This window comes from Hyperolius riggenbachi, chromosome 5 (genome assembly GCF_040937935.1).
Source record: "Hyperolius riggenbachi isolate aHypRig1 chromosome 5, aHypRig1.pri, whole genome shotgun sequence".
Taxonomy (NCBI): Eukaryota; Metazoa; Chordata; class Amphibia; order Anura; family Hyperoliidae; genus Hyperolius; species Hyperolius riggenbachi.
This window is the reverse complement of record NC_090650.1, coordinates 299,646,657-299,671,280: the sequence shown is the minus strand read 5'-3', so window position 1 is coordinate 299,671,280 and position 24,624 is coordinate 299,646,657. Positions and strand designations below refer to the sequence as shown.

Here is a 24,624-nt window from a genome sequence, read left to right as displayed (position 1 = left end):
AGAGATATTATGCCTCATCAAAGTTAACATGCCTTATCAGAGTAGGATAGTGAACTTATACTTGCTAATTGGCAATGATGAGAGCTCCACTCGTCCTGCCCTGAGCCCCTGCGGGTTCGTAGCGCTCACTAGGCTACTCTGATAAGGCATGTTAACTTTGATAAGGCGTGTTAACTTTAATAAGGCATGCTATTTGTCTTAGTGAATCAAGCCCATAAAGTTTACTGGGGGTTTATGTAATATTGAAGACATGAGCTATGCAATTAGCATTGTGTTAACCATACACTCAACACCTATATTGTTTGTACGAGATGCATAAGTAACACACTTAAGTCAAACAACGTAATTGCAGAATGAACATTACATAACCCTGGTAAACTTTACATGTGCTTTATGCAAACATGAAGTTTAATGAACTTTAGTGAATATTCCACATTGTTTTTATAAAATCTAATTTTTAATGAATTAGAAATGTCTAGTAGTGTATAACCAGCTTTAGAGTTTTGATAGATTAGCTAAATTATCAATATCTCCATCTCAGTCAATTGCTCGGTTTAGGGTAGGGCTACATCATTAGATTTTTTTTTTTTATTATAGATTAGACCAGCGCTGGGCAAACTACGGAACCCTGGCCGTTGCGCTGTAACTTTGGCCTGCTGACAGGTGGCCAGATTCCTCTCTCTCCATGCAGAGTCGCGAGAGGGTGGTAACCCCCAGTTACCACCCGCTCTTGACTCTGCAGGGAGGGAGGAGGGAACTTGAATTGTGGTCCACAGCATGTGGCCCGGGCTGCGCAAAGTTTGCCCAGCCCTGGATTAGACATTAGATATCATAAAAACATAAAACTGAAAGAAATTCTATTAAAACCAAAGGACCTCATGATCTGTTTTTATTTGTTTACCAGATGATTATTGATTAGTAGTGGTTGCTATGGATGACTGAGCACAGTTTCACTCCATCATCCTGATATTTCCTGTTACACAGCTAGAACTTCTGCTGTGAAACAGGAAGTATTAGGAGGCTGGAGTACAGCGTGGAGCACTGTGGCAAAAAGTGAGCATCTGGGTAAGCTAACTCTGCCACTTCCATGGCCCCCTTCCCAGACATGAATGGATACAGTTTCACTTTTCTTGAAAATGTGTTCAACAGATCTTTTCGGTGTTGATTCACAAACCTTGTCTCATGAATTATCTCACTTTACTTATTAACTTACAATTCACCTCTCCTTGAGCCTGCAGCACAAAGCTTCAGTAAAATTGCCATGCACAAGTAGAGCACAGTGATTTTACCAGTACTAATGGCAGGAGTACAGTGCACTTTACCCTATTAATACAATACACATTACCAAGGTTACGCACGCATTGTTATGGTTACACATGGTACACTCCTGGTTTATTGCATTTAATTATTATTTGTAATTTATATAGCGCCAACATCTTCCATAGCGCTGGGCATTGCACAAAAAACATACAACAATGAGGTGCATAGATACATGAGCAGTTCAAAATTTCATCAGGACATCCAGCATCCCAAGTATAAATACATACAATTGATAAGTAGTTTGAAATCATCAGCAATACTGGCAAATGTTAATTTAGTTAAGTGCAACAGAAACAGGGAACACTAGGGGGAGGTCCCTGCCCTTGGAAGCTTACACTTCAGGGGTTGGTGAGGAGAATAAAGTAGTGGAGTAGATGAAGGGGTAACATAACAACATATACTGTAGTAGAATATTTTAAAATATTCAGGATATCCAATTTTATGTTAATAATCCTGGTTTCAGCATCAGTAACACTTTCTGTATCTATTTATAGCTGTAGCTGTAATTTGGTATGTCCCTGTCCTACCAGAACACAAACATTCCACAGTGATGCACCTACCAGCAGTAAAGATGTGACCACCTGTGATATATTTAAGAATGTAAATCAGAAAGAGAGGAAAATATTTTACAATGGGTAAACATGTAATATTGTTACAAATAAGCAATTTTATGAATTAAGCTGCATTTTAGCCAGCGGCACTATAATGATTTTCAGAGGTCTCTCAGCACAGCCTGTGTGAAAAAAAGTCTTGTTTAACAGCTGTTTTGAAAACAATTGTGTGTTGCATTGGGGAGGGGGGGAGGCAGAGCTGAATGGTAACCTGGCTGTAAACTGTTTACTTTACACTGCGTTTCAGAGAGAAACACAGACAGGAACAGAGCTTCAGCTGATGATTATTCACACATATTTGAAGCTATATTTCTGCTTTCTATAGTTCTAAACAGATTTCAGTCACAGGATTACAGCCAGTTAAGATTGTTTCTGTATGCTGAATGTGCTGGGCAAAGTCCACCATAGTAATGCCCACAGTAAAAACTGTTCTCTGTAAATGTCATATTTTCTTCACATAAAACCTGAAAAGAGGGAGAAAAAAGTCTTTGCATTGCTATTTGCTGGTAATTACTAATTACATTACAAATATGTGGTATTTAGAATTTGAGTTAACATTCATAGTTGTCCTTTAAAGAGGAGCTGTCAGCCATACTATCTCAGAAAAAAACACATATATAAGCATACATAGCATATGTATTGCACTGTCCACATTTTGATTTTAGTGATTTTTCTACAGTAAAAAAAGAGAAAATACTTCTTAGCATTACCCATTTTAACTGTGGCTATTTTGAAGCCAATCCTGATGTCATTTCCTCCCTTACGCTCCTCTGCCAGATTGCGTATGCATAGCCCGCCCTTCACTATAGAAAGTGCATTGTCTCAGCATGAGAAAAATTGGCCAATCAGAGAGAAACAGAGGCGTGGGAGGGGAAAACAGGAGGGAAAGAGGCTTCCGCCAATCAGACTGCATCAGTTAAGTCTGAGGGAAAATAGAGAAGCAAAAAAAGGACAACCGAGCATGCTCTGCAACTTCCTTTTTGTGTACCAAATTTTATGTGTACCAAATAGGAGTCAGGTAAACTGGGGAATGCTCATTTATCAACAAAAAAGTAATAGTGATTTTAACATTTGGATTGCCTGGTTAGCATCCTTATTACTTGTTTACCAGATAAAAATAAAGAATTGATTTTTGATCTTATGCCTGGCAGTTACACTTTAACCATGTATGTACATTTTATGCCATTATTGTCTCTTGGCAACGTAGACACATTGATAAGTAAGCATCCTCCAATCCACTTGTATTCTATACCGTAAAAGAGCAATAGAAAAACCCTAATTCCATAAGCTACTTTCAAGGAATTAAATTAACTCACACAATATAACCCTGATTATAGGCTTAGATGTCATTGACCACTGGGATTTTCCTTCATCAACCATAGTTCATTTTAGCGACTGACACTGCTATGCTCAGAAAGATTTAACTAACCTCTGTTTACTGCTCATCATCACATTGCCACAATCACTTTGTAAGCTAGTCTTATACCTAAGGGAAGTTAATTACAAAGTGTATGAGCCACTATAAATGCTCTTCAGTTGTTCTGACAAACAACTATAAAAATATGTAGGAAAACACGTAAATATATAAATGTAGATTTTTAGTGCAGTGTATTTCAGCTTTTATTTTGAAGTAATGTGTAATAACCTGCATTGCTATAAGTTTGTCTGCTAGATCTGCTGTTTATTATAAAAATAGGGTTGCACAGCTTCCATATACATCAATGTAGATTTGTGTAGTGTAGAAAAAAGTAATAATGCCTTTAGAAGGCTGTTTATATTATGTCAGTGCTTCTTGCACAATGTTGTTTTTGGATCCAGTGCAGAGACTTGTAATTTGCAATCAGATAGAGGCTTTCTAGTAAAAAAAAAAAAAAAAAAAAAAAACTAACAATATTGATAGATTGCATGACTAGACCTACATGAGAGTCATCCCAAGTAAGTGTTGGTGGCCTTTCAATCTTTGCAGCAGACATATAGTTGAATAAGTACAGCAGCTTAGCATATTACTAAGTCAATACATCAACAATGTTTAAAGTGTTAGTGTACATATACTTAAAACTGGTTTCCAATCAATAATGTGATATACCAACATTAATTATTCTAGCCATTTTAAAAGACAGAAATGTCACGTTTAGTGTTTACAGTAAGACGCTGTAAATTGGTTCAGTATGTGCTGAAGGACTGAGATAGAGAAGCACAGGGATCATAAGGCATCTAAAGGCACAGTTATTAAATGAGGACACAGAGGTAATATTAAAAATTAAGAAGTAGACTTTCACCATACACTACAGTTAAATGAATATCAATATTGTTGCAGAATACCTGCATTTACTATTCATACCTTGCATTGAAGCAGGTGGGTTCAGCACATGGCGCACAAGGCGCTCATCGGTGAGCGCTAAAACTAGTGCTATGCTACGTGCCCCGCACATGGGTAATTCAGGGATCTGGCAATCCCCAGACTTCGAATTACTTCTCACTCCAAGTTGTGATGACTCGGAGGGGGAATAGTATTTAACATCACTGGGGATTTGAGCAGCAGCATGGTGATCCATCATTCGGCTCACCCTGTGCCCAGCTCAACAGCAACATATGTACACGTATCCCTCTGCATGACATGCCAGTATTAAATGGAGCTAAAATCAGTAATGCATAATATAATGCTATTAAGCAAGGCTTCATTATAGCGTACATTTAAAAGGGGCACCCAATGAAACTGGCGCAAGGAAATCCTGATAGTAGTAATTGTACTATTGTTCTATTACCCCTGATCCCCAATAGTAGAATATAGGTAATTATACCAATATTTTACTATACCTCACTGTAATACTATTCTTACATTAACCCTCTTCTATCTAAGCCTAACTAACACTAATCTTCTGTCAACCTTAACTTTCCCCCTACATATGCCCAACACCAACCAGCGCCTGAAGTGTTCCCCCCCCCGACTCTCTAGCAATTAGATCCCACTTCCAATATCCTGATTACTAAATTACTCACCCCCCCCCCCCTCGCTCAGCTATTGTATAGCCAAATGCCTTTATGCCATAATGACAATTACGATCCTCTATTGCCCAAATTACCCCATAACCCCCAGCACACAGATATATTATAGTCAAGGGCCTACTTTACCTCCAGTGCCACTCCCGCATATTTTGAGTTATACTATAGACAAGCTTTGGTGCCCAAATTAGTCACTGGATGCCACTAAAGCCGCTTATTACATAGCAGTCTATGTACCAGGCATGCCTCTTGCCCATTTTACCTGCTTCACCAATAAGACATTTTAGATCCTTAAATATAAGTAAACTGAAACTTTCAGACAATAAAAGGGTGATTTCTTTCATATTACTTTACATGTTACAACAGATGCACAAAAGCTGGTAGAGAATCCCTGCAGTGAGTTGTTATAACAGAACAGTCCTGATGACGTTGGCCGGACCACGTGGCCCGCGCCGTGGAGCGCAGAAGACGCCAACCTGGAACCTGACCTGGCGAGGTTGGCTGCACCAGGGGAGAAGACCGGGAGCCTCCGGAGCTGCGGCGAGAGCACAGGACGGCTGCCACGGGCTGGAGGAAGCCCCAGGTAAATGGATCTTTTTTTAAAGTTCCTTGGACACTCCCTTTAAGTATATGTAAACTTCTGACTTTAGCTCTAAGTAGATTGTTTCTGACATGTGATACTAAGTGTATATCTTTTGTAGTAACACATAAGGTATATCTGCTTGTTTTATATATTTTGTTTGATTAGCTAGCATGTATTTGTCCAATTTTTGTGATTTCAGGAACATTGTATGCTTTCCATTGGTTTTTAGTGAAATTTGATACCAATGTTTTTGATGTATATTTTTTATCCCATTGAAGTCTATATACTAAGGGGATGTACTATACTACTATACTTATCTAACCTATACTAATTGTAAGGACAAAGTAGTAAATGTTCTACTGCATGAAACAAGCCACTTACTTGTTTGCTTAGTTTAACTGTATATTTAGCATGCAGGTAAATCCCATTATGGTTTTATATTTATTTTATTTCTTGTTAAATTCTTTAATTTATTTGAGAGATTTTGTTTTTGTTTTGGAACATTACAAAATGTTTGGAGAATTATATTGTAACTGAAAATGTTGCTTGTATTTTAAATTCTCTTATAATTCATACATACAGTAAGTGTGTAATATGTGCTACTGTTGCTAGAGAGAACAGTTGTCATAATATTCTTCTTGAGGCTAGGCTCACAGTGGTCAGTTGCATAATGCACATGTTATAATGAGTGTAAACTGCAATTGAGTTGGACATAGACTTTAATACAAAGCCTGCATGCAGTGAGTTTGAATAATGCAATTGTATGGGTGGTGAGTTGACATGCAGAAACATTCTGCAACGCAACTAAAGGGGCCCATACACTGGTCAATTTCAGCCATCGTTCGATTGGAAATCAATTCTATCAAATCTATTGATCGATCGGTTTGCATCCGATTTTGATCTGATCTATCTGACAGGATGGAAAATCTAGGTCGATCTGTTGCTGGCAGCAGATCGATGACCCATAGAGTTGCATTGGATCTAAGGGTCCAATAATGCATTTAGATCAATTTCCAATAGATTTCCAATAGATTCCAATTATTTCTGAAATCTATTGGAAATATATTCCAAGTGTGTGGCACACATCAGATAGATTCCTGCCAGATTCGACTTGACAGACATCTGACAGAAATCTATCTGATGGTCAAATCTGCTGCAAATCTATAAGTGTATGGCCACCTTAAAGGGGAACTGAAGAGAGAGGTATACGGAGGCTGTCATGTTTATTTCCTTTTAATCAATACCAGTTGCCTGGCAGCCCTGCTGGTCTATTTCTCTGCAGTAGTATCTGATTAAAACCAGAAACAAGCATGCAGCTAGTCTTGTCAGATCAGACTTATAAGTCTGAACCACTGAAACACCTGATCTGCTGCATGCTTGTTCAGGGGCTATGGCTAATAGTATTAGAGGCAGAGGATCAGCAGGGCTGCCAGGCAACGGGTATTGTCTAAAAGGAAATAAACATGACAGCCTCCATATACCTCTCTCTTCAGTTCCCCTTTAAGCAATTTAAACTAACCCTGAGCGTTATAGACATAATTTCCTGTTTATTTTATTACGTTGTTTAGCAGTTTGTAAGCTTATACAATGAATGTTGTCCAATCTTACATGTTCTTTTAGAAAACCAAATTAAAGCCTACTACAATAGAAAAATGCTGAAGAATAGCTACACACCCGCAAAAAAAAAAAAAAAAAAAAAAAAAGCTTTTAATAAAAAAGGATTGTGGCAAATGCTCTCCAGTAAGCTGTTTGTGAATTAAGATGGCAAAAGTTGACGTTTGATGTTAAGACAAAGATAACAAGGTTAGGCTCAGCTTTTAGAAAACTTCAGCAGCTGTGTTATTGATTGGATCACAATCTAATTGCCATGAATTGTGTTATTTCAGGACTCATTAAACTGGAAGCTTTGGAAAGAGAATTTTAAACTCGAGCTTCTTCCAGGAAAAACAAAAATGAACAAACTCTAGCGTTTAGAAAAGTAAGGTATATGCATTAAAATGGCTATTGATTTAATATTCCTTTAATCCATAAAAAGGTCAAAATAGCATACAAACATCTTAGAAATATATAATAGGATTAACACACACCTGGGATAGTCATTTGGTGGCTATATCATTAACAATGTGGTCCCTCAGCTGACTTACAGAGCACCATCAAGAGCGCCATCTGCATGCAGTTTGTATGGTCTCTTTGTGCATGTCAGGGCAAAAACTAAAATCATTAAGCATTCATCATTTCTATATTTAATAGAAAATACACATTGGCTAATTTTTGGAATCCAGAAATTTAAAAGTTTTTTTGTCAGATTACTCTTATTGGTTCCTGTTTATCTGATATCAAGTCTAGAAAGAGTGATTCACTACTGCCACTTCTGTCAGCTTTGTTATATAGACTTCTGGTATATGAACAGACTGGGAAAGAGAAAGGAGTGAAGCAGTGCAAATAGGCTATGTTTTGAATGGATGGATGAACTGTGCACTTGCTGGGTAGTACAGCATCCCAGCATCCCAGCTGCCAGCCACAATCTCCTCTTCAAGCAGCTGACCTGAATTGCAGCATTTGGTCACACCACATGTCATCATTTCAAACACAGTGGTGTTATCAAGCAGCAAAAAAAAAATGCAACTCGTTGCATCTGAGCACATACAATACAATACAATACAATAACATTTCTATAGCACTTTTCTCCCATAGGACTCAAAGCGCTTAGGCTCTCTCAGATTCAGTAATTGGTAGTAGGATGAAGTATTCACACAACAAACGTTATAATTCTGCAAATGCCAAACTGAACAGGTGGGTTTTCAGTCTGGATTTAAACACGTCCAGGGATGGAGGTAGGGATCCTGATCTGTTGAGGTAGGGAGTTCCAAAACGTAGGGGCAGCATGACAGAAGGCTCTGGGACCAAAAGTTTCCAAGTGGACTCTGGGTATGACTAGATTATTAGAACCTGTGGATCTGAGAATGCGGGGATTGCTACGCAGCTGCAACATATCTTTCATGTATCCAGGGCCCAGATTATTCAGGGATTTAAATGTCAGTAGGCCGATCTTGAATAGGACCCTCCATTCTATAGGTAGCCAGTGAAGGGAGTGCAGGACTGGCATTATGTGGCAGTGACGGGGTTGGTTGGTTAGCAGTCTGGCAGCAGTATTCTGTATCAGCTGTAGGCGTAGGCGGTACAAGACCTTTTTTGGAAGGCCAGTGTAGAGAGCATTACAGTAGTCCAGTCGGGATGTGATGAAGGCATGGACTAAGGTTGGCAGATCTTCTGGGGGGATGAGGTGCTTAATTTTTGCAATGTTCTTCAGGTGAAAATAGGATGATTTCACCACAGCAGAGATTTGAGTTCTGAAGTTTAAATTCCCATCAATTAGAACTCCCAGGCTACGCACATGATCAGAGCTGCGTAGATCCGTGCCTCCTATTCCCAGTGATGAAGACTGCAAGTTAAGTTATTTTGTTATCATGTTCTGCCCTCCAATCAGAAGGACTTCAGTTTTGTCTGCATTTAGTTTCAGCCAGTTGTCATTCATCCATTGCTGTAGTTCACATAAGCAGGCGTTTATAGTTAGAGTTGGGTCTGTCACACCAGGCTTGAAGGAAAGATATAGTTGGGTGTCGTCTGCATAGCAGTGGTATGTCAGGCCATGTTTATGGATTAGTTTTCCAAGCGGTAACATGTAAATCGTGAAAAGCAGGGGAGAGAGGATTGAGCCCTGGGGCATCCCATACTTAAGTGATACAGGGGTGGACAGGAAGGGCCCCATAGACACTTTGTGGGTTCTGCCACTCAAGAAGGATTGAAACCACTGAAGAACTATGCCATCAATGCCGCAGTATTCCTGTAGCCTGTTTATCAATATGTCATGGTCAACTGTATCAAAGGCTGCAGAAAGGTCTAGCAGTATGAGGATCGAGCACTCTCCTCTGTCTCTTGCCATGAGCAGGTGGTTGCATATTTGGATGAGGGCAGTTTCAGTGCTGTGGTGTTTCCTGAAGCCAGACTGGAATGGGTCATAACTGTTGTTTTGTAGGATTTTGGCTTCTAGCTGGAGGTAAACAGCTTTTTCAATTAGCTTGCCCAGAAAGGGGAGGTTAAAGACAGGTCTGTAGCTGGTCATTGCATCTGGGTCCAGGGAGGGTTTTTTGAGGAGAGGCCTGATGATTGCTTCCTTCAGTAAAGCAGGAAATATCTCTGATTGTAAGGAACAGTTAACAATTTTGAGGAATACCGGTACGAACAGGTCGGGGCAGTTCAACATGAACTGTGTTGGGTCAGGATCCAGGTCACAGGTAGTTAGGCAGAGGTGAAGGAGGATGCTTGATGTGACTTCTTCATCAATTTCTTTGAAGTTTGACCAAGGTGTTACGTTGTCTCTGCTAATGGTCTTATGCGCTATTTGAGGCTCAGATGCTGTAAGTTGGATGGCGGACCTTATAGTGGAGACTTTGTCTATGAAGCAATGGGCAAATTGGTCACAGAGGTCCTTTGAAGACTCGATATTACGTTTTTGACATGCCGGGTTGCAGAGTTTTTCCACTGTGTGGAACAGTTGGGCTGGTTTGTTAACTGCATTTGCAATCTCTTGTGATAGAAAGGATGATTTTTTTCCCGTGATTACCTTTTGGTAGTTCTTCAAGTGGAGGATTAAGGCATGTTTGTCTTCTGGGGACTGAGATTTGCGCCACAGTCTCTCAAGTTTTCGGCCTTGTCTTTTCATCAACCACAGCCGTAGCTCTGGTCTAATGCCTCCCTTTCCAATGCCTGTGCTAAGCTTTAGCAAGTGCTCGGCCAGTGCTTTGGAGCAGCTGACAGACAGTAAATTCACCCCCTGCAGCCTTCCAATTAAAATGGGCATTATTCTGAAGAATGCAGTCATGGAACACAGGAGAAGAGAATTTTTTTAAAGATGGAGAAGCTCTGATTTCTCATACTGGTTTTACATTTTTTTAATACCTCTGTTTCTACACAATACCAGCAGCACCCAAAACATTTTAAAGAAATGCAATTCAAATGTAAAGGTTTTTCTTGTTGCTAACGCCTCAGCTTGTGTCAGTTTAGCAAACTGTATCTGCTCTTGATTGGTCTGTCCCTACAAAACCAGCATGCCCAGTAATGTTGCTCTTTGGGTTCAGGTAAAAAAATAAATGTGTCCAGATTATCAGCTGTTTAGTTTCAGGCTGATCCAGAACCAAATGACAACAATATTCAGGACACTTAGGATGGACATTACTATGGGCCATGCAGTAACAGTAGGCATTGCGGTCTTTTATTAAGTAGGCATGGACTTTAAAAGGAAAACAAAAGCTCTGACTGGCTACCTCATTGTCAGCTAAAGTTTTATTAAAGTGGACCTGAACTCTTGCACAGGACTGAAGGAAAACATAGACAATGTCACCCTGTAAGTATTTAGAGAGTGCAGCCTGTCTAATTCTCCCTCATTTGTGTCTAATCACAAGTTTTAGTTTGGTCTCTACCCGGTGTCACCTGACTACCATGGCAGATAAGCTAATTTGATAGCACAGGATGTTAACAATTTGTCAGCTTCCATGAAAGCAGGAAATAGAAACACTTGAAATTTATTTTAGGATTTGTATTAGCTGTAACAAAGAAATATTTTTATGTAAAGGTAATTATGCTGTTGCGTAGAGCAGAGAGGCAGTTCTGAGTTCCGGTCTGAAGGACCACCCTAGGGCTGGGAATAGATGGCAGACACAGACTTTGAAGTAGCTTTCCATCCATTATCTATGATAACAAATACAAAACTCCAGCTGCAAATTTAACTTACAGATTAGATGAGGAATTATATCCATTCATGTTCAAACCTCCCATTTTGTGATGCTCAATGACAGTGGCTTGAGTTGGAGCTGTTGTCATTGCCCAAATATGGGATTGAGGATGATACATCTTGGGCATAGCATTATATTATTGGCTGTTGAAATGGTGGGAGCTCATCTATTAAGACTTTGCAAAGTGACCCTTATAGCTTGCATAAGAAAACCCTTATTTGAGTTAGATTAGAATGATGGGAACCCTTGGAGCATATTCACTAAATTGGAGTGAAATTGATGTACACAGGTAGCACTGAACATTTTTTACTGGAACTTATGCCAGTTACATAGCATGCATTGCGCAATGAGTGCAATAACTAGGTAACGCGCTTGTTGCTAGGGAAACATGTCTTACACTACTTAGGAAGCATGCAATTCACTAGCAATGTGCATGTTAGAAAGCACAAAGGATGGGGACACAATGTGCAACCTAGTGGAATGCTACAGTGTGCTTCTAAGGGCAAATCACATACCTATGTGATTTTGTAAGTATGTACGTAGAACATGTGCTTAAAGACATGTCTAAGTAGGTCTAGTAGGGCCAAGTCTATGGCTAACAGGCAGGCAGTTTGGGGCATTTATAACTGGCTATGAACTGACATTGAATGCTACTATTTTCATTACATTCAATCCAAATCCAACAACAATATTTATTTAGATTGTAAGCACACAAGGGCAAGGCCCTCTCACCCTTTTGTGTCTTGGAATCTGTTCTTTATTTTATGTCTTGGAGTTTGTTATACATTGTATTCATCATGTTACATTTGTCACTCAAATAACTATGTCTACAAACTCTGTATTTTATACCAGTGTTTATATTTGGTGTTTACCATTGTCTGTATTATTATGCACCCATGTTTGTTTCTTACTTTATACAGCGCCACAGAATATGTTGTAACTTTATAAATGATTTATAATAATAGCAATGATAAAGCATTTTTTAAGTAAAATTTAACATTAAATACTTCATACCAAAGGTAGCATTGCTTACCTGTCCTGCTTTTGTTTTTTCACAAACATATATATTGTATTCGTTCTGAAGTTCTGGGGGATGGTCATTAACATCAATCACTTGAATATAAACCTGTACCTCCGATACAAGGGCTGGGTTTTCTACAAAATAAATGTATATGTTGAGTATTTCAACTAAAGAAACTCTTTATAACTCCTGAATCATTTCAGATCAGTAAAAATGTCCCTCTGTTGCTTCAAACCAATGTAAAAGACCTGAAAAAAAGATCTGTATGTGGCATTACTCCATTATTCGCTTGTGCAGGCTGCCATGCTAGGTATGTATACCTGCACAGTGTCACTCACAAGGGTTAATTTACAGTACTAGATGCTTCTGCCTTAGAGAAAACTGGAAAATCTAAGTAGCCCAGTTATCACATTTTTTTTTTAATATATGCCATCAGATGGCCACCCTTTTGTCAGAATATATAGGTGTATTTACTGAGGTTCTGCTGACCTAAAAAGCATTCTAGAACATAAATGAATTAGCAAACCTGGATCATTTTTTTTTCAACTATCCTGGTATTAGTTGGCAAACATAGTTATTTCTCAACTGGGTCACATCAGATTGATTGAAAGGTTAGTGAATTAGTGGTGAACATGCATGAAAGGATACACTGCATGGGGCATATATTTTTATATATCCAGGAAGGTCTGGATTTATTTTTAAAAGTATTCTTTTGTTGTGGTTCCCTGTATCAGACTGCAATCACATTATTTATCTACAGCACTCCCGATATGGTCTGACATGTTTCTGGTAAAGCTGCAAATGGTGTGCATTCAATTGCAGATTTTTGTACTAACTCCATTAAACCTTTACTTGCCAAGAACGTACCTAGTACGTTCTGGCAGGAAAGGGCTCCTCCAACTGCCAAGAACGTACCTAGTATGTTTTTCGGCACCTCCAAGTATGTTTTCTTCTTGCGGTTCACAGCAAGGATTGACTGCTGCTGACAGCATGTAAAGCTCCTAGGCAATGACCTCGTGGTCTCGGATTTCAAGCAGAGGCTCTTAATTGCCTGCCATGACCTCAAGCACACACAGTGGCAGAGACAGATCCCTAACATCCCTTTAGATAGGCTGCCTTCTTCAGTCCTCTTATTCTCTATGTATATGAGTCCTTTCCCTGCACCTTTATAGGGTTACAGGGAAGCCTATTTTAACCTATTTTAGTTCCTGGACTTAGTTTCTACATCCAGGAACCAGGCGCGCTCCCGCGGCTGATCGCGCGTGTGCACGCGCGCTCTCGGCTCGCGGTTCGTTAGCTAGGCAATCAGTGAATCGGGCTATGGTGCCCGATCACTGATTCCTCTCCCCCGCTGAAAAAGCGACAGCTTCTCTCGGAAGCTGCGCTTTTTCTGGCTGTTGCCTCCCCCATGCGTCTCTCTAAGCGTATGTTACGCTTAGAGTGACGTCATGTAAACAAACTCATGGCCTCCATCTTGTGGCCAAAAGTAAAACTACAACTAAAAGTAAAAAAAAATAAAACTAAACACACATTTACATTATAAAACTATTGTTTGCATCCCACCCTCCCAAAAATACCCAAATAAAATGTTTAATATAAAAAAAAAAACATTACAATAAAAAAAACATGTAAATATTTACCTAAGGGTCTAAACTTTTTAAATATCAATGTAAAGATGAAATATTTCTATATTTTTTTTATTTTAAACTTGTAAATAGTGATAGATGGAAAACGGAAAAAAATGCACCTTTATTTCCAAATAAAATATTGTCGCCATACATTGTGATAGGGACATAATTTTAATGGTGTAATAACCGGGACATATGGGCAAATACAATACGTGAGTTTTCATTATGGAGGCATGTATTATTTTAAAACTATAATGGCTGAAAACTGAGAAATAATGATTTTTTTCCGTTTTTTTCTTATTCTTCCTGTTAAAATGCATTTACAGTAAAGTGTCTCTTAGCAAAATGCACCCCCCCCCCCATAGAAAGCCTAATTGGTGGCGGAAAAAACAAGATATAGATCAGTTCATTGTGATAAGTAGTGATAAAGTTATAGGCTAATCAATAGGAGGTGAACATTGCTCAAGTGAAAACGACGGAACGCAAATAGGTTAATGTACGCTTCTCCTGCAAATGTATAACTTTATACATCTGAAGTCTCACCGTTCCCACCATTGCTGGGGAATTGTGAAAAATGCTGTTTTATTATTGGGATGTGTTGTACACAGGAAAAGTGGCATACCAGTATACAGTATATATCTGGTATATTTAGATTCAGCAGAATCAGGGCTTTTACAAACAGTAACATTTTGGTCAGTATATGTAATTCTTCTTTGACAAAAAAAACACAACAGAAACATATTTTATTTTTTATTTCACTTTTTCTTTAACATATTTCTCTCAAAAAAATGTATATTTACAGAAATAGTACACAATTTTGTTTTAGTGTTCAAGCCCAATTAATTGCGTAAAAAAACAAAATATGTCCTATTTCATGTGGGTTTTCTTGTAAAAAATCCTAAGTAAATCTAATGAGTGCCTGAAAACATGTCTGAAAACTGCTTGGCAGTAGATGTTCACATTTAGGACAAGTCGGCTGGCAGGGAAAGGGTTTTACAAATGAGCAAAAAATGAAGATTTTCAATGCATTTGAACTTTAAATACAAACATCACATTTTGAAATTGGTTAATAAGGAAGCCTACAGGTCTATATTGTTGAACATAATACTGCTTGACTCCTGCATCCCTCCCTAGTTGCTATCCTTATGCCTTTATGTGACCATTTAAATGGGACACAAAGCCTTTGCTTTGTGGTTGTTGATCCAAACAAAGATACTGATTGGTCTGAGCAAGTTACTCAGGCTGCATTTCTACTTGTGCGGTGCGAATCGCCGCGGTAAAAATTCGCATGCGGATGCGAATTTCGCATGCGGGCCTATGCAAATTTTCATGCGAATTCTCATGGATGACGATGTATGCGAATTTAACCATGGCAGTGCTGGTGTGCTTTTCCATTGTTTCTATGCGAATTATGAAAATTCGCATACCCAAACCTCATGCGAATTTCCTATTAAATACATTGTATGCGATTCGCATAGCGGTATGCGAATTCTGATGTCTCTGCCATGTGAATTTTTTCTGCACAGAAAAACGCAAAGGAATCCTGACAAGTGGAAACAGTCCCATTCACTTGTATTGCTATGCGAATTTGCAAGCGAAAAACGCATGCAAATTCGCTATAGTGGAAATGAACTCTCAGAGTCATGTCTACACAGCATTTTAAAAGCTGTTAATTAAATACAAAGAACTGTTTTTTCTGTTGCAGCCTGAGAACTCTATGCAGTAGGGATCACACTTGTTTGCAGAATGTCTCCCCTATCTCCCAAATACTGGGAACATTTTTGGGGCAGCATAAGGCCCTAAGAAATCTATGTATACTACCCTTCAAATAGATGCTTTTCTGAAAGGGAACCTGAGGGGAGGAATATATAGAGACCGACATATTTATTTCCTTTTAAATAATGCGCATTGTCTGGTGATCCTCTGCCTCTAATACTTTAAATGACCCCTGCCGCGAAAATCTTAAAATTTAAAATACATATAAACATATACAAGTATGCGTCTTCCAAAGTAAAATGAGCCATAAATTACTTCTCTCCTATGTTGCTGTCCCTTACAGTAAGTAGTAGAAATCTGACATTACCGACAGATTTTGGACTAGCCCATCTTCTCATGGGGTGTTCTCAGGGTTATCTTTATTTTTAAAAAGCATTTAGTGAATGGCAATTGCTCTGTCCAACTGCCAAAGAAGTGTACAGTGCGCATGGAGGCTAGCCAGCATCTTTGTATAAATCTTTTTCAGGGAATGTCTTTATAAAGTATAAAGGCCATGCTGAGAATCCCCCATGAAGACAAGGACTAACCCAAAACCTGTTGGTAATGTCAGATTTCTACTACCTACTGTAACTGACAGCAACATAGGAGAAAAGTAATCTGTGGCTCATTTTACTTTGGAAGAAATGTACTTCTTATTTGTATGTGTTTTAAATTTTAAGATTTTCAACAATTCCTCTTTAAGCCATAGACCCTGAATAAGCTTGTAGATCACATGACTATGAAAAATCTGACAAGATTAGCTGCATGCTTGTTTCAAGTGTGTGGTTTAGACCCTACTGACCAGAAAGATCAGCAGGACTTTCAGGCAAGCGGTATTGCTTAAAAGGGAATACATATGGCAGCTTCCATAGGTCTAACACCTTGTGGTTTGAAACTCTATACATATTGAATTTTAAAGAAACAACATTTATTTTGCATCCTCACAATAAATATACTGTACATGTAACATCCTTTCCTGTGTCCGAAGCTTGGCACCATGGCAAATATTTTTAAGGAAGGCCAGTTAGGTCACAGTGCAACCTCACTTCTGTCCTTCCTTTTTTTTCCAACAAAGTACGGCCACAGTGTGACCTCACTTCTGTACTTCCTTTTTTTTTTTTCCAACAAAGTACTGGAATGTATTCTGGAATGTACACTGTATGTTCCAGTGAAAATTGCAGAAAAAAACACAAACGCAGAAAAATCACAATAGCAAAAAAATCTACTTTCCCTTAATTGACACTGGTGACATTGGTCACTAAGGGACTGAACGCAAACAGATATATACTCCTGAATGTGCAATTATTTTTTGAAGGGAATCATTTATATACATGATACATCTCAATATTAAGAAAATATTTTACGCATGTTATCTGTTTCTGTATTTATTAAACAGAAGTAACAATGATAATAATGACAGCAATAATTTGCAAAATAACACTCACGTGCCTCTGTTGCTGTTATGGTTATATTATGCCAAGGATGAGTTTCTGTATCTAGAGGTTGACTTGTCATAATAGATCCATTCTTACAAATGTCAAAGAATCTGGAATACTTGTTTTGAACAATGCCATACCTGGTGAAAGAGTTAACATGAGGACATTCAGAATAAATGTAGTGTACCTTCTTGCTGTATGTTAATTGAATTGCATAGACAATCTCGGCACCTGCACAGCACCGCATAGCACCTGACTTGGGCACTGCCATAACATAAACCTATATCGGTTAGAGAATTCCTCCTGAAATCACTGTGATTTGGGTGCCAGTGATAACCCGACCCGAATTATGTGTCCAAAGGGACAAATTAGGTTATCAGTAGGGAAATATATTTGGTTTATTCCCCTACATTGCCTAGCGCAGGTAGTACCATTTCTTGGTTCCTCACCACGCCCGGCTGACCACTGCCGGGAACATATGTACCTATCTAGTTTAATTGCTTTAAAGGTAACCTAAAGAAAGGCTTCCATATATATTTCCTTTTAAGCAATACCAGTTGCCTGGCTGTCTTGCTGATCTCTTTGGCTGCAGTAGTGGCTAAATCACACACCTGAAACTAGCATGCAGCTGATCCAGTCAGACTTCAATCAGAGCAACTGATCTGCATGCCTGATCAGGGTCTATGACTAAAAGTATTTAAGACAGAGGATCAGCAAGACAGCCAGGCAATATGCATTGTTTAAAAGGAAATAAATATGGCAGTCTCCATATCCCTCCCACTTTAGGCTCACTTTAATACAGGCAGGGTTCCTATATACTTCAAAGGCTGTACATTTCATATGTTTGCATGCAAGTTTGGGGTTGCCAGGGTAGGATAGCAGATAATGAGATTCAAAGGATGACTTAATATTCACATTTCCAGCTCAAGGTTATGGAAGCAAAGGATTCATAAAATGAACTTGCTGTAATCAACCCTAAAGCATGACTTCACTAATAAAGCTAATAAAACACCCCACCCTAGATCATTAATATATTTTATAAGCTTTATAACAAGCTATTTTACACAGACGCACCAGGGGCCATATGCAATTCCCTCTTTCACCTGAGTTTTCTCCTGGGATATATTTTTTTAATAAAATGCCTTTTTAAGCCATCAGAAAGCAAGAAAATACTCAAAATAATTTTGAGAGCACTCTTTAACCTACTTTTTTGGTATGTTTTTAGTTCAAAAGTGCTGAAAAGTTATTTTAAATCAAAGATGAAAAATGATCTCCTGGGAGAAAAGTCAGGTGAAAAAGTGAATTGCATATGGCCCCAGGTGTGCTCTGGAGCTGAACATATACTGCTCTGGAATAAGATTACGGTACATGATTGGCTCCTCATTTCCTCCTCAACTATCCCAGGCTCCCTCTTCGTGCCACTTCTCCCTTCACAGCTATGATAGTCTGTCAGTCAGGAAGGCATAGCGTAAGCTACCAGAGCAATCACTCTACCAAATGTATTTTCACATAACTAAAGAGGGCGTGTTTCAGTCTGGCTGGGTTTGATTGGTGAAACACACTGTTTGCGGATGTCTGAATAGGTGGAACATGGTGAAACGGGGGTTTTCTCTTTTATTTTCCACAAACTGCTGTTTCTGTAATTTGTTAGCTTTTGATGGTGAACAAAAAATTAAAGAGATATCTAGGGACCTATGGACCAAATAAAAAATGACTTGTCTCTGGTTTGCTGCCTAATATTAATATCACCTTCCACACTTTATTTTTAGCATGCTGTCAATTGATAAATGCAGTAATTTATTATGTATAAATATCCACAAGAGATACAGAACAGCACTCAAATGACATGGTGTAAAAATGTGCTATGAGACTCACCCTTCTACTAAACGGGACTTAACCTCCCTGGCGGTACAATAAATCTGCCAGGGGGCAGCGCAGCACTTTTTTTTATTTTTTTTTTAAAGTATGTAGCTAGCCTAGTGCTAGCTACATGCTTCCCCCCTCCCTTCGCTATCCCTCCCACCCCTCCGATCGCCGCCGGTGCTTTTACCCTGCAGGGAATCCCGTTCTGAACGGGATTCCCTGTATGGGCTTCCCCGTCGCCATGGCGATGATCGTGATGACATCGACGTCAGCGGGCATTCCGATCCACCCCTCAGCGCTGCCTGGCACTGATTGGCCAGGCAGCGAAAGGGGTCTGGGGGGGGGGCGGCGCAGCAGGGCCTGAGCGGCACCCTCCAGTGGCTTACCCCATGTCCAGCAAGGGATTACCGCTAAGGAGGTTAAACGACATCCATCATGCAGTCCAGCGCAGCTCTTCTTAATCTACTGCATTGCAAAATGTGTATAAGTAGCTACATTAGCATTGATAAATGGTGTTACAGCGGTTACGATCCACTGTTTCGAGCCTCCTCTGCTTTTGTTCATACCATCAGGTCTGTTCATTTGCATATTGCATTTAATTGGATAGTTAGAAAGTTGGGTGCACTACAGAAGGATGTCATACCACATTTAGTGCTGTGCTGGGCTGTGTGGGGTGAACAAGAGCCAAGGAGGCTCAAGACAGTGGGCCGTAACTGCTGTAACAGTAAATTTATCAATGATAATGTAACTATCTGAACACGTTTTGCAATAAAATTGCTTCAGAAGAGCTGTGGCGGATTGTGCGGTGGATAAAAATCTATGTAGTATTATTAAAGAAAAAAATGTTCAATTCAAGTGTGCCATTATGGGAGTTTTATTCTTTCTAGACTGAGGAAGTTAAGGAGTAGCTGCTCTACTAACATCAGGCAGGGAAATGTGAATGTGCTGTACCTGATTATACTGCTGGCGCTATCAGGGTCTTTTGCAGTCACGCTGCCAACATGTGAGCCAACTGTAGCATTTTCAAGCACGTCCATATAATATTCTTTCTTCAGAAACACTGGAGGTTCATCAACATCTACAACAGTGACTCTTATGGTTGTTAAATCATACAAATCAGATCTGTATTTGTTTTCCGCTCTTACTTGAATGTGATATCTTCGATTTCTTTTTTCAAAGTCAACAACCTAAACATGATATAACACAAGATAAACATGATGCTACAGCGATAAATAACTTGCAATAATAACTTTAAGTGGAAATTCTATTTTTGTTGAGGATAACTCGATGCTTTCATTCTTATCTATGTACAGCAAGAATTGATGGCAAACAGTGCTTCAGTTTATTTCCGTTGTGTTTAAGTGCATGTAAATAACATATTGATGACTGCATTCCAAACATAATGCTGTTTTCATGGCTGCAAAGAAGGGAGAATTGAGCTTCCTGTTAATCCTGGCAATTCTGAGTAACTATAAATGGAAATGGCAGGATACATTTTAATAATATTAATTTGCAAAATTATTTTTCCAGTGCCAATCTGTAGAGATGGCCCACACCTCCGATTTTTGGTTCGCGAACCGGTTTGGGAACCTACCGCAAAAGTTCAGTTCGCGCGAACTTTCGCGAACGCAATAGGCTTCAATGGGGAGGCGAACTTTGAAAACTAGAAAAATTTAGCCTGGCCACAAAAGTGATGGAAAAGATGTTTCAAGGAGTCTAACACATGGAGGGGGGCATGGCGGAGTGGGATACACGCCAAAAGTCCCGGGGAAAAATCTGGATTTGACGTTTTAAGGGCAGAAATCACATTGAGTGCTAAATTGCAGGCCTAAAGTGCTTTAAAACATCTTGCATGTGTATACATCAATCAGGGAGTGTAATTAGAATCAATCAGGGAGTGTAATTAGAGTACTGCTTCACACTGACACACCAAACTCACTGTGTAACGCACCACAAACAGCTGTTTGCATAGTGACGGCCGTGCTGGACTGGTGCGCACCATGGTGAGATGGCTCTTCCTCACTTAGTGATGTCAGGTAATGTCTGACTGCCTTATCAACTTTCGATGGTTCTTTCTCTACCATTGTTAAAGCTTACATCTATTTTTTTAAATACTTGTTCTTCTTGCTGTTCAGTACATGCATCGAGAATCTTTTATGGAGGGCAAGTCTGCCATTGCGACTTGGTAGGTGGGTGCACTGTGAACAACAGGTAGGTAGGTATATGCGGTGATGGGTAGTACAATGTACACCTGTAACACACAGACAGGTAGCAGACAGGCACAATGACACTGCGTGCGCTCACGTAGGTAGGTGGGTGCACTGTGAACAACGGGTAGGTAGGTAGGTAGGTATATGCAGTACTGGGTATTACAATGTGCACCTGTCACACACAGACAGGTAGCGGACAGGCACAGTGACACTGCGTGCGCTCAACTCACGTAGGTAGGTGGGTGCACTGTGAACAACAGGTAGGTAGGTATATGCAGTAATGGGTATTACAATGTGCACCTGTCACACACAGACAGGTAGCGGAAAGGCACAGTGACACTGTGTGCGCTCACGTAGGTAAGTGGGTACACTGTGAACAACAGGTAGGGCTGGCAGGTATATGCAGTACTGGGTATTACAATGTGCACCTGTCACACACAGACAGGTAGCGGACAGGCACAGTGACACTGCCTACACTCACGTAGGTAGGTGGGTGCACTGTGAACAACAGGTAGGTAGGTATATGCAGTAATGGGTATTACAATGTGCACCTGTCACACACAGACAGGTAGTGGACAGGCACAGTGACACTGCGTGCGCTCACGTAGGTAGGTGGGTGCACTGTGAACAACAGGTAGGTAGGTATATGCAGTAATGGGTATTACAATGTGCACCTGTCACACACACAGGTCACTGAATGAGCTGTGCCTGGCAGTGGCACACACACAGTATGAATTATCAAGGGTGTCTATGCAACACAAGTGTCAGTGGGACACACAAAAAAAAAATAGATCACAAGAACAAGATTAGCTCTCAAAAGAATGTTGTGGGGTGCTATTTTAGCAATAAGAATCAGCAAGGAGCAAGCTAAGAAGCCTACAAGAGCCTAACTAATATTTCCCTATGAGAGTCAGCAGCAGCAGCTGCCCCTTCTCTATTTACTGCAGGCACACGAGTGAGTATAATGGCCGGCGGTGCCTTCCTTTTATAAGGGGGGGGGGGGGTGGCTCCAGGAGGGAGTGTAGCCTGATTGGCTACAATGTGCCTGCTGACTGTGATGTAGAGGATCAAAGTTGACCCTAATGGTGCATTATGGGGGCGAACCGAACGTCCAGAAAAGTTTGCGGTTCTCTGTGATAGTGAACCACCGGAAGTTCGCCGGAAACCGTTCGCCGGCGAACCGTTCGGGCCATCTCTACCAGTCTGTGCCGATGGCAATTTTATAATAAAAGTGGAGTTTCCTTTAAAACTCTAGGCATGTTTAGAATATACAATGTTACACCTCTTGCCTACCGTATTGATCATTTCTCTGCTGGTTTACACACACACACACACACACACACACACACACACACACACACACACACACACACACACACTTACACACACACACACACACACACACACACACACACACACACACACACACACACACACACGCATGGGGGTTTAAGGCTAGGCACCCTCCAAGGGAATTTTAGTGTTAGACTTGGGGGATCCTTACTGTTATGCACCACCGGGGGGATTGGTTAGTGTTAAGCATTAAGAGAGAAGGTTCTGTGTGAGAATAGAGTTGGACTAGGGCATAGTGAAATAAGTAGTAAAACATTGGTAAAATTACCGCTATTCCACTATCGGAATTAAGTAGTAGAATAGCAGTAGAAATGTGAGCTTGCCACTTACCCACCATGCCTTCAGCTGTGTTAAATTGTAACCCATTCCATACCCAGGGTCGTAACAATAGCCCCTGCAAGGGATGCATCCGCAGAGGGGCCCAGAAGCTGCAAGTTTATTTTCCCTGTCCTGAGAGACTGACAACTAAGGGCACAGAGAGAAAAGGCTTTCTGCTCTCTGCACAATTGTTCTATTGACTGCATCTGCTCAGCCACTAATAAGGAATCATATAAAGTTTTCTAGACCAAGATTTCTAGACAATCTCCATTCAGTGTGCAGCACCCATCCCCCAGCTTCTCCACCCCTCCCCAAGTTCTGTGTACTGTAGTGATGTTGGAGAAGTCTGCAGAGCCAGTTCTGCTCCATCAGAGAACAGAGTGAGTGTAATAAGCTGAGGCTGGGAGCACACAAGTCTGTCAGTTTTCTATGTGCATTTTCTGCACACTGCGTGTGTCTATATGTTTTAAAACATGCACGTTTTATCACAGAAGCTAATGTAATTGGTAGAGGAAATGCGTGCAATGCTTCACTGCTGTCTGTTTTTATCTACATGGGGAATACAAGTGTGCACTAGCCAACTGAATAACATTGGTTATCAGTTTACTAGGGCAGAAAGCAGAGGGGGCCACACCCAAAGTTTTGCAGGGGGGCCCAGTGATTTTTAGTTACCTCTTTATCCATATCATCAAAATATATAACTGTACTTAAATCAGCTGTGTGTAAGGAAGTAGATTTTTAATGGCAGCTTCAACTTTTGATAAAGTTATTTTGTAACTGTTTCAGTAACAATACAGATTCCACAAGTAACGAAAATACTATGTTTGTTTCAAAATAGAGGCTTTATACAAAGAATAATAATTTGTTATTTTTCACAGAAACAAAGTAAAGAAATCAAACATAACGAGGCAGAAGTAAACAAACTCCTGAGGAGGCCAAAATATTAGAATCTATCTAAAAAAAAAAATGTTCAGTTTATCAAGGCCCAATCTCTCTGTCCTCGAGCAGCATGGTGAAACTACAAACCTAACTTGAGCTATCTGAGCCCACCAACAGGGCTATTTCTAAAACTGTTAGGCTGTTATGCATTTTGACATTTCTTGCTAATGGTTGTGTTTGAAGGCTAGGTGCTGTACCTTGTTGAATGCTGCCATAATTATTAACAAATTATGCTGTGTTTATCCTGCAGAGACCTCAAATAAGCAAAGGTTGTGTGAGAAGAGGTGTAGAGCTACACTTTAACACCTGTCCCTGCCCTAGTGAGGTCTCCGTGACCCTTTTTTGTGACTATGTGTTCAAAAACCATTATTTTTTATCATTAACACAAGATTTATTGGTACAAAATTCAATATACAAACAGGCACAGATGCATTTGGTACCCACAAAGATTGAAGAGTAGAGATAGCTCAAAACCATTATAAGGTCTGTTGTTTCCTGTATATGCAGACTGCATGGCCACTTTCTCTGACTGTTAGCAACTCTTCTCCAACAGTGATATAATAAATATATTTTTCTCTCCTTTGTATGAATACACATAGTTATGGACTTGTTAAATGCCCGGTCTATAGTATCAATAATTTCCTCCTATGTTTATGGAATACAAACAGTCCTAGTTATGCAATAACTGTGGGTTACTTTTATATACATATATGTTACAGTTGCAGCTGTTGACATGCTCAAATTCCTGTTAACTATAGTTTTTTTTTTCTTTTGAAAGGTAGTTTATATTAT

The 24,624-nt window shown here is 39.8% G+C and overlaps 1 protein-coding gene across 1 annotated transcript in view; it reads right to left on the bottom strand.

The window, feature by feature from the left end:
- Nucleotides 1-24,624, bottom strand: part of LOC137518794 (cadherin-19-like) — a 154,542-nt gene that overhangs the window by 33,498 nt on the left and 96,420 nt on the right. Inside the window, exons 7-9 of the mRNA XM_068237111.1 lie at nucleotides 19,964-20,199; nucleotides 17,159-17,289; nucleotides 12,343-12,464 (exon numbers count right to left, since the gene is read on the bottom strand). Of these exons, the coding sequence (XP_068093212.1) occupies nucleotides 12,343-12,464; nucleotides 17,159-17,289; nucleotides 19,964-20,199 (489 nt within the window). The remainder of the gene's footprint in view (nucleotides 1-12,342; nucleotides 12,465-17,158; nucleotides 17,290-19,963; nucleotides 20,200-24,624) is intronic.